This window comes from Lactuca saligna, chromosome 7 (genome assembly GCF_052625555.1).
Source record: "Lactuca saligna cultivar CGN05327 chromosome 7, ASM5262555v1, whole genome shotgun sequence".
NCBI lineage: Eukaryota > Viridiplantae > Streptophyta > Magnoliopsida > Asterales > Asteraceae > Lactuca > Lactuca saligna.
Genome location: NC_136423.1, coordinates 160975928 through 160991096, shown reverse-complemented (window position 1 = coordinate 160991096; position 15169 = coordinate 160975928). Strand labels below are relative to the sequence as shown.

General features: G+C 35.9%; 1 protein-coding gene across 1 annotated transcript; it reads left to right on the top strand.

Annotated features, from left to right (window-relative positions):
- Positions 1-1436: 1436 nt before the first annotated feature.
- Positions 1437-12825, top strand: LOC145007404 (alpha-L-arabinofuranosidase 1-like). The gene is made up of 8 exons (XM_078966345.1): positions 1437-1538; positions 10835-10906; positions 10992-11095; positions 11152-11207; positions 11291-11490; positions 12054-12089; positions 12168-12233; positions 12736-12825. The coding sequence occupies exons 1-8, from the start codon at positions 1437-1439 to the stop codon at positions 12823-12825; spliced, it is 726 nt and encodes a 241-aa protein (XP_078822471.1).
- Positions 12826-15169: the final 2344 nt, after the last annotated feature.

Below are 15169 nucleotides of genomic sequence, written 5' to 3'. Positions count from 1 at the left end.
AAATAATAAATACTAAATTCTTTTCATTCTCTCGCTAATGTCAACCATTCCTAGGAAAAAGATATATACAGTTTTTGAAAGTACAAAAACTGATATAAAATTTAATAATTCATTATGCTAGATTTCTCCTTAAAGAAAGAATGATGTTGTTTTTGTAAGGTGAACCATTCTGATATAAAATTTAATAATTCATTATTCTGAAAGAATATTGTTGTTTTTGTAAGGTGCACCATTCAATTCTGAAAGAATGATGTTGCTTTTGTAAAATGAACCTTGATATTCTAAAAGAATTATGTTGCTTTTGTAAGGTGGACCAATTCTCTTTACAAGAGCTTGTAACAACAATGGAAAATAAGCCAATGAGAAACTATTTAAAGATATTACAATTAAACCGCATCCAAAATTTCATTTTCTAAATATATTACAATGTCATCCGTGTATAATGGGACCTTATCACAAAGCTTTTGCAACTTAGTGATTGCAGCAGGGGACAAGATATTTGGACTAATGCTTGCATAATTTTTCTGTAAGCAGGACCCAAAGTGGTTATTATTTCTCTCAACTCGATTGCCCAAACAACATTATTCTGGTCTAAATAACAAAAAAATAACAGACTAGTAAGACCATATCTTCTTTAAAAATGCAAAACAAAATAGGTTTACCATAAGTAGCAATCTTTTAGAAGTAACAAGTTATATGGTTTTTGGGATTTCAAAAAGATCAAAATCACAAAACAGATGAACAAACAACATGAAATATATACTTACTTCTTTAACCTTCTTATTTATCACGGCCCAAGCAAGGCATGAAATAAATCCTCCAGCAACAAATCGCAATTGAATGATACATGTCACAAAGTTCATGGCCTTTTACCCCAATACGTTAAAATGCTAGAAGGATCGTATACCATCGACAATAATTCACTATTTTCATCATTCTGAAAAAAAAAGTATACAAAAACCAAGAAATTTCAATTTAAGAACATATGTAAATATCAATTAACAGTGAGATAACACAGAACCTCCTTGATTTATCGAATTCTCAAGAATCTGAAAATGTTTATGGTTTATAAAACCTCAGCAAAAAACGGATTTGATGTGGTATAGGGTATGTTACATATGTAGTGGTGGTGTACGACGATTGTAGAGGTTTAGGATTGTCCAGCGGTTGTTTTATTGGCATACAGCAACATCAATGAACCAATTAATCTCGTCTTTGTTGCTAGCAACTTGTCGGAAAGGAAACCTAGCAACCAATCTTCACATCTCCAAGTTTTTAGAAAATACGACGAAGGTTCGATTGCTGGATGCACCATCCTTTGACTCTTCCCCGCTCAGTCATCCATCTTCCACATTTAATAGTCATTCTCCATAAACAAACATTGTGAATGGTTAGTTCTTCGATGGAAGCAAAGAGACTGCATTAGTTTCGATCTGATGGCGAGAGATAAGAGAAAATATGGTGGTGGTGTGAGGTCATCTGGGGCTGAACATCGATGGAGGCAGGAAGGATATGGTTTTGTGGGTGTCGAAGGAAGAGTCAGTAGGGTTTTAAATAAAGTAATTTGCCTAAATTAAAAGGAAAATGATATAATCAATTATTTATTAAAATTAAATAATACTTGATCCATATTAATCCCTACATCCACAAAAAAATTGTTCATCCACATTTGAACCTACCTCTCTCTTTCTCTCTCTCTCTCTCTCTATATATATATATATATATATATATATATATATATATATATATATATATATATATATATATATATGAGAATAAAAACTCCAACACAATGTTTGGTGGCAACAAAACAAATTAAACACTTCAAACAAATATCAAACAAAACAAAATACTTCACGTGATTCGGTCGATGTGAAGTACGTACATGATATATATATATATATATATATATATATATATATATATATATATATATATATATATATATATATAGGGAGAGAGAGGGAGAGAACTTGTAAAAGTTTCAGAAAGTTAATAAAATGAGAGTGGGAATTTTATTAACTTTCTGAAACTATTACAAGTTCTCTCTCTCTCTCTCTCTCTATATATATATATATATATATATATATATATATATATATATATATATATATATATATATATATATATATATATAGAGAGAGAGAGAGAGAGAGAGAGAGTTTTACTAACTTTCTGGAACTATTACAAGTTCTCAAAATTATATCTCATTTTGAGCTCTCACAAAAATTAAGCAATTTACAATAATGGAGATATGATCCTATTTATACACATGCATGGGAAACTCAAATTATGATGGGTCAAGCCCATCCATAATCAGCCCATTAAGAGGATGCACTAATTTTCAATCAATCACGGAGTACCATGTAGATGATTCTAGAACTTTTTAACCTCATGAGCATTAACGAAATACATGATGGAGCATCATGGGCCATGATGACGCATCATGAGCCACCATGACGAATCATCTATTTGAACCATCCTCCTTGAGCATCTTCATCCTTCTGAACAACACTGAACAATCTTGAGTAACCTACTGAGCCTGCCACCTGGGTGACGCATCAAGAGCCATGATGGTGCACCTTGCACATTAATGGCACACCTTCCTCATTAATGGTGCATCTTCAAGTTGAGTGGCACATCCTTTCTTTTTTGTACATCAGCAACACTTCAACACTCCCAGAACACAACAAGGAATATGATAGTGGCACACCCTGATCAAGTACCAAGTTGGCGTACCTAGATCATAAGTGGCACACCATATACATGAATGTTGCACCTTATGTACAATATGGCACATCATCTTTAAATGGTGCATCATGATGCATGGACCATCATTGATGCTCTATTCTCCTTCCTGATGATTCACTCCAACTCCAATTGCTTTATGTTGATCCCTGATGCTCCATTCCACCTCTAAGTGATCCATTAAACCTCCAAGTGCTCAATGTTCCTCCAAGTGATCCACTTGATTCTAAGTGCTCCATCCTAGTGATCTACTTGATTCTATGTGCTCCATGTTGGACAAGACTTTTACGCCAAGAATCTCCCACTTGAAGACTCGAACAACTTCATCTGCCATTCAAAATTTTCCATTCCTCAAAGTACACTGTCTTTCTCTCCTGCTAAGCCCTTCTCTTCAAACTTCTGGAATGCCACTTGAAGCCATACAAAGCTTCAACTTCATAGTGATAACCACCTTGGTGAACATATCAGTTGATTCTTTGGTCCAAGGCATTTCTTCATGTTTATAGTTTATTCATTGATTAACTCTTGAATGAGGTGGTACCTCATGTGAACGTGTTCTGTTCTACAATGAAACATTGGATTATTTGCTAACTAAACAGCACTTTGGTTGTAACGTTGTAGTACACAATCCTCCTGCTTCATTCCATGTTCTAATAAGAAACTCTTTAACCATATGAGCTCTTTGGCAGCTTCTGCAAGTGCTATCTATTCTGCTTATGTGGTTGAGAGAGCAACACTTTTTTGTAACCTTGACATCCAATTAATTATTGTACCTCTAATTTTGAACTCATAACATGTTGTGCTATGGCCTGAATCTACACATCCACCTAAGTCTGCATTAGTGAACGTTTGTAAGACTACTCCTTTTCTTCTAAAACATAAGGAAAACTCAATTGTTCCTTTTAAGTAGCATATCAGCCATTTCATTCATTCCCATTGTTGTTTTCCTATATTGGACATGAATATGCTCATAACTTCCACGACATGATCAATGCCTGTTATGGTGTGTACCATTTCATACAATATACTACCCACTGTTGATGCGTAGGGAACTTTGGCTATGTATTCTTTGGCTTCATCTTTCTTTGGGGATTACTTCTTTGTGAGTCTCAACTGATTCCCCATTTGTTTACTTTTATCTTTTACATCTACAATGTTGAAACTTTCTAAAACGCTCTTGATATACTTGGCTTGTAAAACTTTTAATGTAATTGTAACTCTATCCCTAGATATTCTCATGTCTAATATTTTTTTACCAACCCTTAAGTCCTCAATCTCGAAATCACTGGCCAGCTGCTTCTTTAGCTTATTGATCTCCAACATGTTGGATCGAGAAATCAACAAGTGATTAACATATGAGAATAAGATTATGTAATAGGATTTAAATTTCTTTAAATATCAATAGTAATCCATCACACATCTGTTGTATCCATTCATCTACATAAATCTATCAAATTTCAAGTATAACAGCCTTGGAGCCTGTTTCAAACCATACAAACTTTTCTTTAGTTTGCAAAACATATTTTCTTTGCCAACTGTGAGAAAACCTTTTGTTTATGCCATGTATATGTATTCTTCAAGGTGCCCATGGAGAAACGTTGTTTCCACATCTAGTTGCTCTAGATGGAGATCTTTAGAGGCTACCATTCCTAAAACCATTTTGATTACATTCGTCTTCACAACTCGATAAAATATCTCATTATAATCAACCCTTCTCTTCTATTGGATCCCCTTGACCATAAAACTTATCATGTATCTCTTGGTGCCATCAATCCGACCCTTTACCCGAAACACCCACTAGTTTCGTAGTGCTTTCTTCCCTGCTGGGAGATTAACCAAGGACCAAGTATGATTCTTATCAATTGAGCTTAGTTCTTCTTCTATATCCATTCTACAATTTATGGATTCTCTTATCTTTAAGGCTTGTATATAATACTTTGGTTCGCCATTCTCTGTCGGAAACAAGATGTTTATTGAAGAAGAATACATAACTGGAGGCCTTCGTATTCTTGTATATCTATAGACGTTAAGAGCGTTAGTTTCTACACCTTCATTCTCTGAACAACTATCATCTAAGCTCCCATTATCTTTAGTTTCATTAGTACTCTCACTACCTCCTGAAATTTGATGTATTTCTGCAGTACTGGTAAGTTTTATAATGTTGTCATCTGATGTTTCTTTTAACTCAAAGTTTTCTTATTTCCTGGTTGCTTTTACTACTCGAGCTCTTAGCAAGTTCATCTACGTATACCGCATTCTCGTTGAACAACACATCTCGAATTTTGATAACCTTTTTATGCCCGTCATCCCAGAAGTGGTATCATATGTCTTGTAACCCATAACCTATAAAGATAAACTCCCTTGCCTTTGCATCTAGCTTGTCTCCCTTATTTTGTTTAACTTTTATCTATGAGACACAATCGAAGACCTTAATATGTTTGAATGAAACCTCACAACCTTTCCATTCTTCCTCTAGAATCCTGAACCCAATGGGTACTAAGGGTCCTCTGTTGACTAAGAATATAGTTGTGTTGATTGCATCTACCCAGAACGTCTTGGGTAAACCTACATGCAGTATCATGCTCTTCACCCTTTCATTCAATGTTTTGTTCATCCTCTCAACAAGTTCATTCTACTAAGGTTTTTCTGGAACGGTATTTTACATCCTAATTCCATGTTCAGCTTACAAATCATCGAATGATTTGCTACTGTACTCACCCCCATTATCGGATCTGAAACACTTGATTTTGGAGTTACATTTATTATACATAATCGCTTTCCGTTCCTTGAAAGAACTGAAAAATTCATACTTCTGCTTCAAGAAATAAAGCCAAACTTTCCTTGTATAGTTATCGATAAAAGTAACACAATATGGGGATCCTCCAACTACAACAACGATGTAACATCCGATTTTCCCAGGTACATTATTTAATTATTTAAATTGTTTGTAGTGGAGTGACTCGACGAGTTGGTGCTTCAACTCGTCGAGTAGGGTCCTAACTTGGTAACGTGAAAAATGAATGGACTCGATGAGTCGGAGAGGTGACTCGTCGAGTTTATGTTGACGAGGGAAACCCTAATTTCTCGGGTATGTGACCTATTTCAACGCCCTTAAGGCCTCCTATTGCAGCTACCCTTCAGGAAAGAAACCCTAAATCGTGTTTGAGAGCTTGGAGTGAGGAAGAAGGCTTTTGTGAAGCTTTTTGTGGTCATATTTACAAGAAGGAGGAATGATTCAAGCTAGAGGACCAAAAGGAGGTGTTGGATCTGCTAGGTTCACACTCAAGACATCAGTAAAGGTATAAATCTCGACTCTTATCCTCTCCTTTGTGTAGATTTCTCATTTTGTGGAAATTAGGGCTTTTCTTCTACATTTCTTTTGGGGTTTTTTTGGATTGAGAGTTGTGAGGAGGCTTAAACCCCATATCCGGAAGCTAGGAGGTCCCAAACGTCTTAAGGACGACGCTTTAATCAATTTTGGTGAAGCTCTATGTGTGTATAACATTGTTAGCCCATGGTTTTGACATTTCTTGCTCTAAATTCCATGCATGGATGTAAAGTCAATGACTTTATGTGACTAAATGAGTCCTATGAGATTAGATATGAGGATTTGGAGAAGATCTGGGCTTGAAACTGTTTGAATGGATGAAGATCTAAGTAGACTCACCGAGTCTATGGGTTGACTTGGTGAGTTGTCTAGGGTTTGTCCCGAGTAACTGAGTTACGTAGTAACTCGATGAGTTGGGAGATTGACCTATCGAGTGGGGCAGTTTCAGAGGGTCACTGGGAATCGATGGGACTCGGCGAGTCTGATCAAAATTTGACTGTTGACTAGAGTTTGACTTCTTTTGACTTTAGAGTCTGGTCAAGATGTGCAAGGGAGATCAGTGAGGCGCATTATGGTCTCTTACCCAATTCTAGGGCTAAGAGTGTAAGGAGAATATTAAATAGAAATGTTATCTTTATAATATGCGGGAGCTAGATTGAGGATTTCGAGCATCAGATTTTACTAGTTATTCCAAGAGGTGAGTGATAGTTAGTTTTGTTTACTTCTTTTTATAGTTTATTTTAGCATATTTCATTCATAATTTAGATAATTTCCATGCATATTTTCCTTTTTGTTATTTTATGACTATTTCGGGTACTCTCGAATCTTGTGAGCATAATTGCAGGTTTTCGGGTCTAGCGGAGTGGGAGTGTTCTGGACGTATAGGAGGCGATGAGATTTGGTACACAAAAATGATGTTGGGCTTGATGGGTAGTGGATATGATGCATGGAGTGATCTTGATGATTATTTGAAGACTTGGAGAGAAATAAACTTTAAATTTGCAAGATGCGGGGGAATATTCAAGCGTACGTAGATTATTAATCAGGCGAGTTCACGAGCTTTGGAGGATTTGGAGAGGTCAAATTGGGCTTAAAATGAAGAAAAACTTGAAGAAAATGGGCTAGGAGGTGATTGGATTCGATCTGGGCTAGTGAGATATGCTTCGGAGGCCCAAAATCTCAAAGAAGCCCATGTCAAGCACCACCCGCACAGCAGCACGCGGGTCGCGCAAGGCTCTGCAGGGGTAATTTCGGAAATCCATTTGGAAGGCTATTTGAGGAAGGTTGGTGCCCATCTTTTGGAGACTCTTGGACATCCGATTTTTGGAGATTCTCTTTGGAGTTTTGAAGACTTTTGAAGGCCAAGAACCCTTTAAGAACATCATATTTTTACCTCTTGATTCTTGCTTAATGTTTGGTACAATTTTCTCTAACTTTGTTTCTTTGGGTTTAGCCATGCTTGGCTAAGCTAATCTTGGTTGACTTTTGGTTAATCCTTTGAGCTTTTTTTGAATGTTGAAGAATCCATGAACATGTTCTTGAATCTTTATGAGAATGTTTTGTGTTTTAACATCTTATCATTACTTGTATGTTTTAGTTCATGAGTTTAAATGTGTTTGTGGTGATTAGTTGGCTAATTTCTTGATTAAGTAAAGGATCCTCAAATTAGCAAGCAACAAATGATTTTTGTGTTGTTTTTGCTTCACACAATCATAAAAACATTTCCTCCAACATGGTGGTGAAAGCATTTGACCCCTCTGGATTTGGTGACTTTTTGGTTCTTAATGCTAGTTGACTTTCACTAATTACATGCTATTTGGAATTAGTGACTTTGACTAAGGAAATTGTTATGAGCTTCTCTAGCCATTTCAACAATTAAGAAAAGTCTAGGTAATCTCAAGCTCCTTGGATTACTATAGCCAAATTAAGGATTTAAATCAAAGTATTGCACCATTGGATTCTAATGATATGTTCATCAAAAGTCAAAGTGAGGAAACTTTAAGTCAACCTTCTCTCCCTTATTGATTTTACATCAAACTCTTATTTTTTGTTGCATTTGTCTATTTAAATCATAGTTAATTCTAGTTTGTTTCAAGTGTTTCAAAACACCAAAACCCCCCATTTTATATTTATTGTCATTTTACAAGTATTTTTACAAAGAGATTTTTTTCATAGAGTTATAAATTGAACCAATCTCCGTGGATTCGATCCCTTTACCACTATACACTATTTTAGTGTGTAATATTTAGGGTTATTATTTGTGTTGGCCTCGACAACCACCAAATTTTTGGCGCCGTTGCCAGGGATTGGTTTATTTTTAATCAATTTGTTTCTCTATGCCCAGATCTCAGCGTACAGGTGACTTGATTTACAATCCAGAAATCAAAAAAGAAGCAAGGCGTTTGGCGAAGGAAAAGCGAATTGAACGTGGTCAAACTTCTAATCCTCACAGGGATCTGGAGGTCGAAACCGCTTCATTAAGCGACATAGAGCCCGATTCTAGTCCCGACCCTCGCCAAGAAATTCCCGAAACACCACCCCTACAACAAAATCCACCCATTATTGAACCAATTGAAATGGCGGACGGATGAGAAGTTCCCGAAAGAACTTTGAGGAAAATGATGGAGACCGATGTTACACAAACTCCAACCGGTATCAATTACCCAGTTTTGGAAGGAGGCTCGGAGTTGAAGTCAAGTTTAGTCCATCACCTACCGACTTTCCATGGATTGGAAAATGAAGACCCTCATAAGCATTTGAAGATGTTCCACATTATTTGCACTAGCATGAAGCCACAAGGGTCAACCGATGACAAAATCAAGCTAAGGGCATTCCCCTTTTCATTGGCCGGTAGAGCAAAAGATTGGTTATTCTATCTTCCACCGGGGTCGATCAACTCATGGACCGACATGGCAAGAGCTTTCCTTGACAAGTTTTATCCCGCCTCAAGAGTCTCAAGTCTTCGAAATGAGATTTGTGGAATCCACCAAAGGTCAAAATGAGACTTTCCATGATTATTGGGAGAGGTTCAACAACCTGTGCTATAGTTGCCCACAACACCAAATCCCGGAACAACTCCTCATTCAACACTTCTACGAGGGGTTGTTGCCAATGGAGAGAAGATTAGTTGATGCCTCAAGTGGTGGAGATGTCTTTAGTAAAACCCCACAGCAAACAAGACAACTTTTCAACACCATAGCCGCGAATTCACAACATTTTGGCCCTCGCCAAGATATGAAAAGAGACACACAACACAAAGTCAATGAAGTGGGAACATCAAATCTTGAGTCTCAAATCAAAGATCTAACCTCCGTTGTCCAAAAGCTAGCCATGGGGCAAAATCCACAAGTGATGGTTTGTGGAATATGTGCAACAATGGGACATCCTACGGATATGTGTCCCATCCTTCAAGAAGATGCGGAGCATGTGAATGCCACGGGAGAGTTCCAAAACTACCACAACAAACCATCCGGTTATCAAAATGCATATAATTCAAGTTGGAAGCCAAATCCCAACATGAGCTACAACCCAAGACCCTCGCCTCAAAATGCATTGGTTAGACCATCCTATCCAGCACCCCAACCTCATTACCAACAACAACAACCACACTATCAACCCAAACCGCACCCTCCACATCATCATCAACAACCTCCTCAATCTCAACCAAGTAGCTCCGGAATGTCTCTTGAAGACATTGTCAAATCTCTAGCCACTAGTACCCAACAATTCCAAAAAGAAACAAGGACTAGTATCTCCAACCTTGAAGCACAAATGGGAGATATAGTTACATCCATAAGCAAGTTGGAATCCCGTGGTAAACTCCCTTCTCAAACCGAAAAGAACCCAAATGTCAATGTGGTGACCTTGAGAAGTGGTAAACAAGCCGGAGAAAGTAGTTCAAAGAAGAAGCCGAGGGAAGAAGAAGAAGAGATAGAAGTTATTCCCGTTGAAGTACCTATAATCAAGAATGATGCACAAGCTGGAGTTCCAAAGAAGACTGCCCCTCTAGTAACACCAATAGCCACTCAACCACCGTTCCCCTCTCGACTTGCAACTTCAAAGAAGAATATGGAGGAGAAAGAGATTTTAGACACCTTCCATAAGGTGGAAGTAAACATCCCTCTACTTGATGCAATCAAGCAAATCATGAGATATGCAAAGTTCTTGAAAGAACTTTGTACCAACAAGAGGAAGTTGAAGGGAAATGAGAAAATTTTGATGAATGAAAACGCATCCGCGGTTTTACAAAGGAAACTTCCACCCAAATGCAAAGATCCCGGAATGTTCACGGTTCCTTTCAAGATTGGAGATGTCACTTTTAGTAGTGCTATGCTTGATCTTGGCGCTTCTATCAATGTCATGCCTTATTCAGTGTATGAATCATTAAATGTCGGACCCTTAAGTGAAACCGGTGTCATAATCTCTCTTGCGGATAAATCAAGTGTCTTTCCTAGAGGTGTTTTAGAATATAAAACAAGTTTGACTTTGACTTTAGAATCTTACATGAAAATCATACATTACCACGGGATTCCAACTTGCTTATGGATGTAACTATATCTCCCATTTGTGCTTCAAGGTTGGAGATACTAGTCCTTGTTTCTTTTTGGAATTGTTGGGTACTAGTGGCTAGAGATTTGACAATGTCTTCAAGAGACATTCTGGAGCTACTTGGTTGAGATTGAGGAGGTTGTTGATGATGATGTGGAGGGTGCGGTTTGGGTTGATAGGTTTATTATTAGTATTATTATTTTAGGACAGATTTACACAAATGTAAACATTGTATTTTCTATGGCTAATACCTTCGATCATACATCATGTGTTGGCCCAAAGGTTTGTTAATTGTTAATTTTTAATTGTTAATTGTAAAATGTAAATCAATTAACCATGTGAAAATTTATTATTTTATTTATTTTAGGCATTTGTGAGCGAGTATGTTGTGAGAGGAAATGACGCTGGTTCTGGAAGTCTTTTAGGAGCTCTCGTTGAAGCTGGATTCCTTATTGGTGTAGAAAAGAACAGGTTCTTTGACTATGACGTTGACTGATTTTGACTTCTAACGAGATTGTTATTTGCAGCGACGTTGTTGAAATGGCGAGTTATGCACCTTTGTTCGTGAACACTAACGATAGGCGGTATGAATTTTATTCAATCAATGTGAAAAAGACATAAATACCCTTCTCATGGTAAATGATGGGAAGTATTTTATTTTGTTATGGTGGATCCCGGATGCAATAGTTTTTTATTCTTCTCAATCATATGGAATACCAAGTTATTGGATGCAACATTTCTTCAAAGAGTCAAATGGTGCAACTCTTCTAAAGTCAACTCTCCAGTCAAGCTCATCCATATCACTTGAGGCTTCTGCTATTGTGTACCGAGACACAAAGGATGATAAAAACTACTTGAGACTAAAGGTAAGATAACTTTCTTACAAAAAGATTGTTGCCCATTTGACTTTCTAGATAGGTTCACATGGTGCAATTTGTAGTGTTAATTACGGCTCTTGGAATCAGTTCCCCAGCTGCCTTTCTTGATTAATTACTTGACTTGGTGAAAATTCTAATATGGTGATCAAGATCCCTTGGTAAGGTACGCAGGAAAATCAACCAATATAATAAAATAATTGAAATCCCTTGGTATATGGAGTAAGTAGAATTGAATTGATAACGTAACATAAGAGAAGAGAAGAGAACACAACACAACATAACATAACAAAATTGGACTCAACTAAAATTATTACATATTGAATTGCTTACATTATGTTCTTTGGTACCAAGTACAATGTGTTTTCTCCAACTTCATCAATTCAAATGATTCAAATGAATCATAACTTAGGATTTCTAAATCCTAACATAATTGTTCATATCTAATCTTTTGTGTTTTGTCATATCAGATGCTTATGAACCCATGAAGTTCATTTATCTTTTTGCTTTGTGTGTTAAACTTTCGCCTGGCATATAGGGACTCCTCATTGTAGGATTACAAGAAAGCATCTGAAGCTAAAGATGCTGAGGTATGCATTTTCCCTTCAAATAATCAAAGCTTTTTTTTTCTTTTAGTATTAATATGGAACATAAGCTTTTTGTTTAAGGTTCTTTCTGAAGCTAAGAAAATAACTGGTGCCCCTGCTGATACCGCATCACCTTCTAATATGCAGGTAGCTGTAGGTGGAGGTGGAGGTGTGGCACTAACATGTTGTATAAATTAGGCAAAAAAAACAAACAGGGACTTAATACTTAACTGTCTGTTGTTGATGATCATATCTTTCTTGATAAAAAAAAAGTCAACTTTCTTTATACGCCTACTTATATGACCTTGGATGAGCTTTTAGAAAGTAAGGGTAAGATGGTCATTTAGTGTAGTTAATATATTACATGACTTTTAGGAATTGGTACAAGGATAATAACATAAAAAAAGACTATTATGCCCCTTTAGTAATATATTGAAACAATTATACATTTCTTTTATGGTCTGGTAGTTTCAGCTTTTTACTTTTAAAGAATTAGATTTCTAAAAATTGTGGTTTAGCAGTTTTCTTAAGGCAAGATGTTATTTTGCCTACTAAAATTAAGCACAAGGTACAACCAACATTCAAGATTCATATTTCAGATCAGATCACAAATTCACAATATATTTCTGTGTCTTTGTTATACATACAGATTAGGAAGTTAGATCCGACTTTGGACATGGAGGATGATGAAGGAGACAATTACACACATATTCCAGTAAGAAACAACAAATTTGGATGATTATTTGTTAGTTTTATAGGAATGTAACCCATTTTAACATTGTATTATTTTTGTTCAACATTTGTATGATTATTTGTATGACATATTATAATTTGTGCAATTTATTTTATTTTTTGTGTATGATATTTTGTTTTATATTATTCAATGGATTGTATCTTTTGTATATGATATTTTATTTCTATTATGAGGTATGAAATGCAAATTTAATTTAAAAATTAATAAATTAATAAATGTTTTTTTTTAAATATTTAAATTTACGAAACACAAAAATGTGTGTCATCTTCGTTTATGACATGGCCTTTCTTGACAAGGGTTTTAATGATACGCATTGCGTGTCATAAATGTGTGTCGTTATGACAGGGCCTTTATTGACACGCATTTGCACGTCGTCTGAACGTTTTACGACACGCATAGCGCGTCGTAAAAGGCTGTTTTTCGAGTAGTGCATATTTACCAAAACATCAGTAAATCATGACGAATAGAGTTATCATCCTTTGTGGTGGAACTAAAGAGTCCATATAAATATATACAAGATCTATTAATCCTTCACATTTACTCATACAAACATGTAATTAATGAATTAGTCATAATCTTTCAATGATCAAGATTCTCACACATCACGTAATTAAAATTACATGATTCCAAGTTTCTATCCAAATGAAACTTTCGTGATGATACTTCTTTATCACTTACTCTATTATGACATTAGCACAAGTGATATAATTAAGAATTAAATCAATTTTTAAAAATACTAATAATAGAAATGTAACCAACACTTTCATGAATGCCATTGTAAGGAAATATAAAGTAAACCAACTAGATAAGCCAAAATTTCACTTTTATTGATAATAAACAAAAAAAATTGAGCTTGTGCATACAATGCATAAAATGATAAATATGTTTCAAGAAATTTCCAAAGCAATCTATTAAATTATCATAACTCTAAGTAGTAGCTTCCAAAATCTGATCATCGAACAATGCGAGCAAAATCTATCTCTCACAATCAGATTTAACTCACTCTTCTTAAGCTTCCTTCTTTCCCTTAGATCCTGCAATGGCATCACAATGTGATAATCACATCATGTATTAAAAATATATGAATAGGAACTTGTTATAATAATGGAGTTAGATAATGGATGTACCTGAAGTAAAGTCAAATGACCTGAATTTACCATCTCTAAGATCTTTTAGGTAGTCTGGATAGCTTCACAACCAATGTACCTTCAATTAGCAATAGAAACATATGGAATTTTTAGGTTTGGCACATGGAACTATATCAGAATTAGCCTTTCTCTTTACCATACGATCAAACAGTTTGAACTTGGCCGATCTATTTCCATTGGGAAGAGAAATCTTTTCTGTACCACCATAGTCAATGTCCATATCAGACCCTTCAAGCATCTTATCTTCACTTGTGCTCTTAAGCATTTCTGTCTCAGCAACAATCAACATTTGAGTAAGATCAATTAGGGTCACGTAGTGGTCACTCATATAAAAGTTCTCAATAAAGTGACTATAAGAATCAAGAAGCGAAAGGAGAAGCTAATCAATAGCTTTCTCCCTTGGTAAAACATCACCCAGTCTTTCAAATCTTTCGACGTACGTTTTAATTTTCAAAACATGTGCACACATAAAATTCCTATCTTGATGTTTACATGCCAATAGGGATTGAGTAATTTGTATCTTTCAAGTCGAGGGAAACGAGACGTGCAGAGAGTCACTACAGGAGGAGGAGGAGGAGGAGGAAGAGTTGGAGAAGCATGATATCTATTTCCACCATTGCTCAAAGAATGGAACATACTTTCACCTTGATTGGAATGTGGAAGATCATCTTCAAAAGGAAGAGCAAGACCATTTCCAAAATAATGAGGAAGACCATTTCCAAAAGAATGAGGAAGACCATTTTTGTCCTTACTTGACATCTATAAATTGGAAATAGGAGAATTCAAGTTAGTTGATGTTAATACTTAATTGTTAACCCATAAATATAAATTAAGGCTAGCACCCATATGTTCGATTCAAACTTTGAAGAGGGATGTCGTAATCAAATTCAAATCTATTTTGGGTAGGTAAGGCTTTCACCAGTTTCAATCTTACAAAACTCCTTGGTCATTTTGGATTCATGGAATGTAATCAAAGACATGTCTAATCTCTGATTATGCTCTCACTTTTGGGACTGGGATCCCGAGGATCACAAACGAGATGTGAATAAGCATGCAAACCCACTCGACAACCTTGATATCATTTATCATCTCTCATTGATGTGTTATTTAACCACACACGCACCAGCAACAACAATAATTTTTAAGATGTCCATCATATCATCAATAGTCCCCCATTAGTG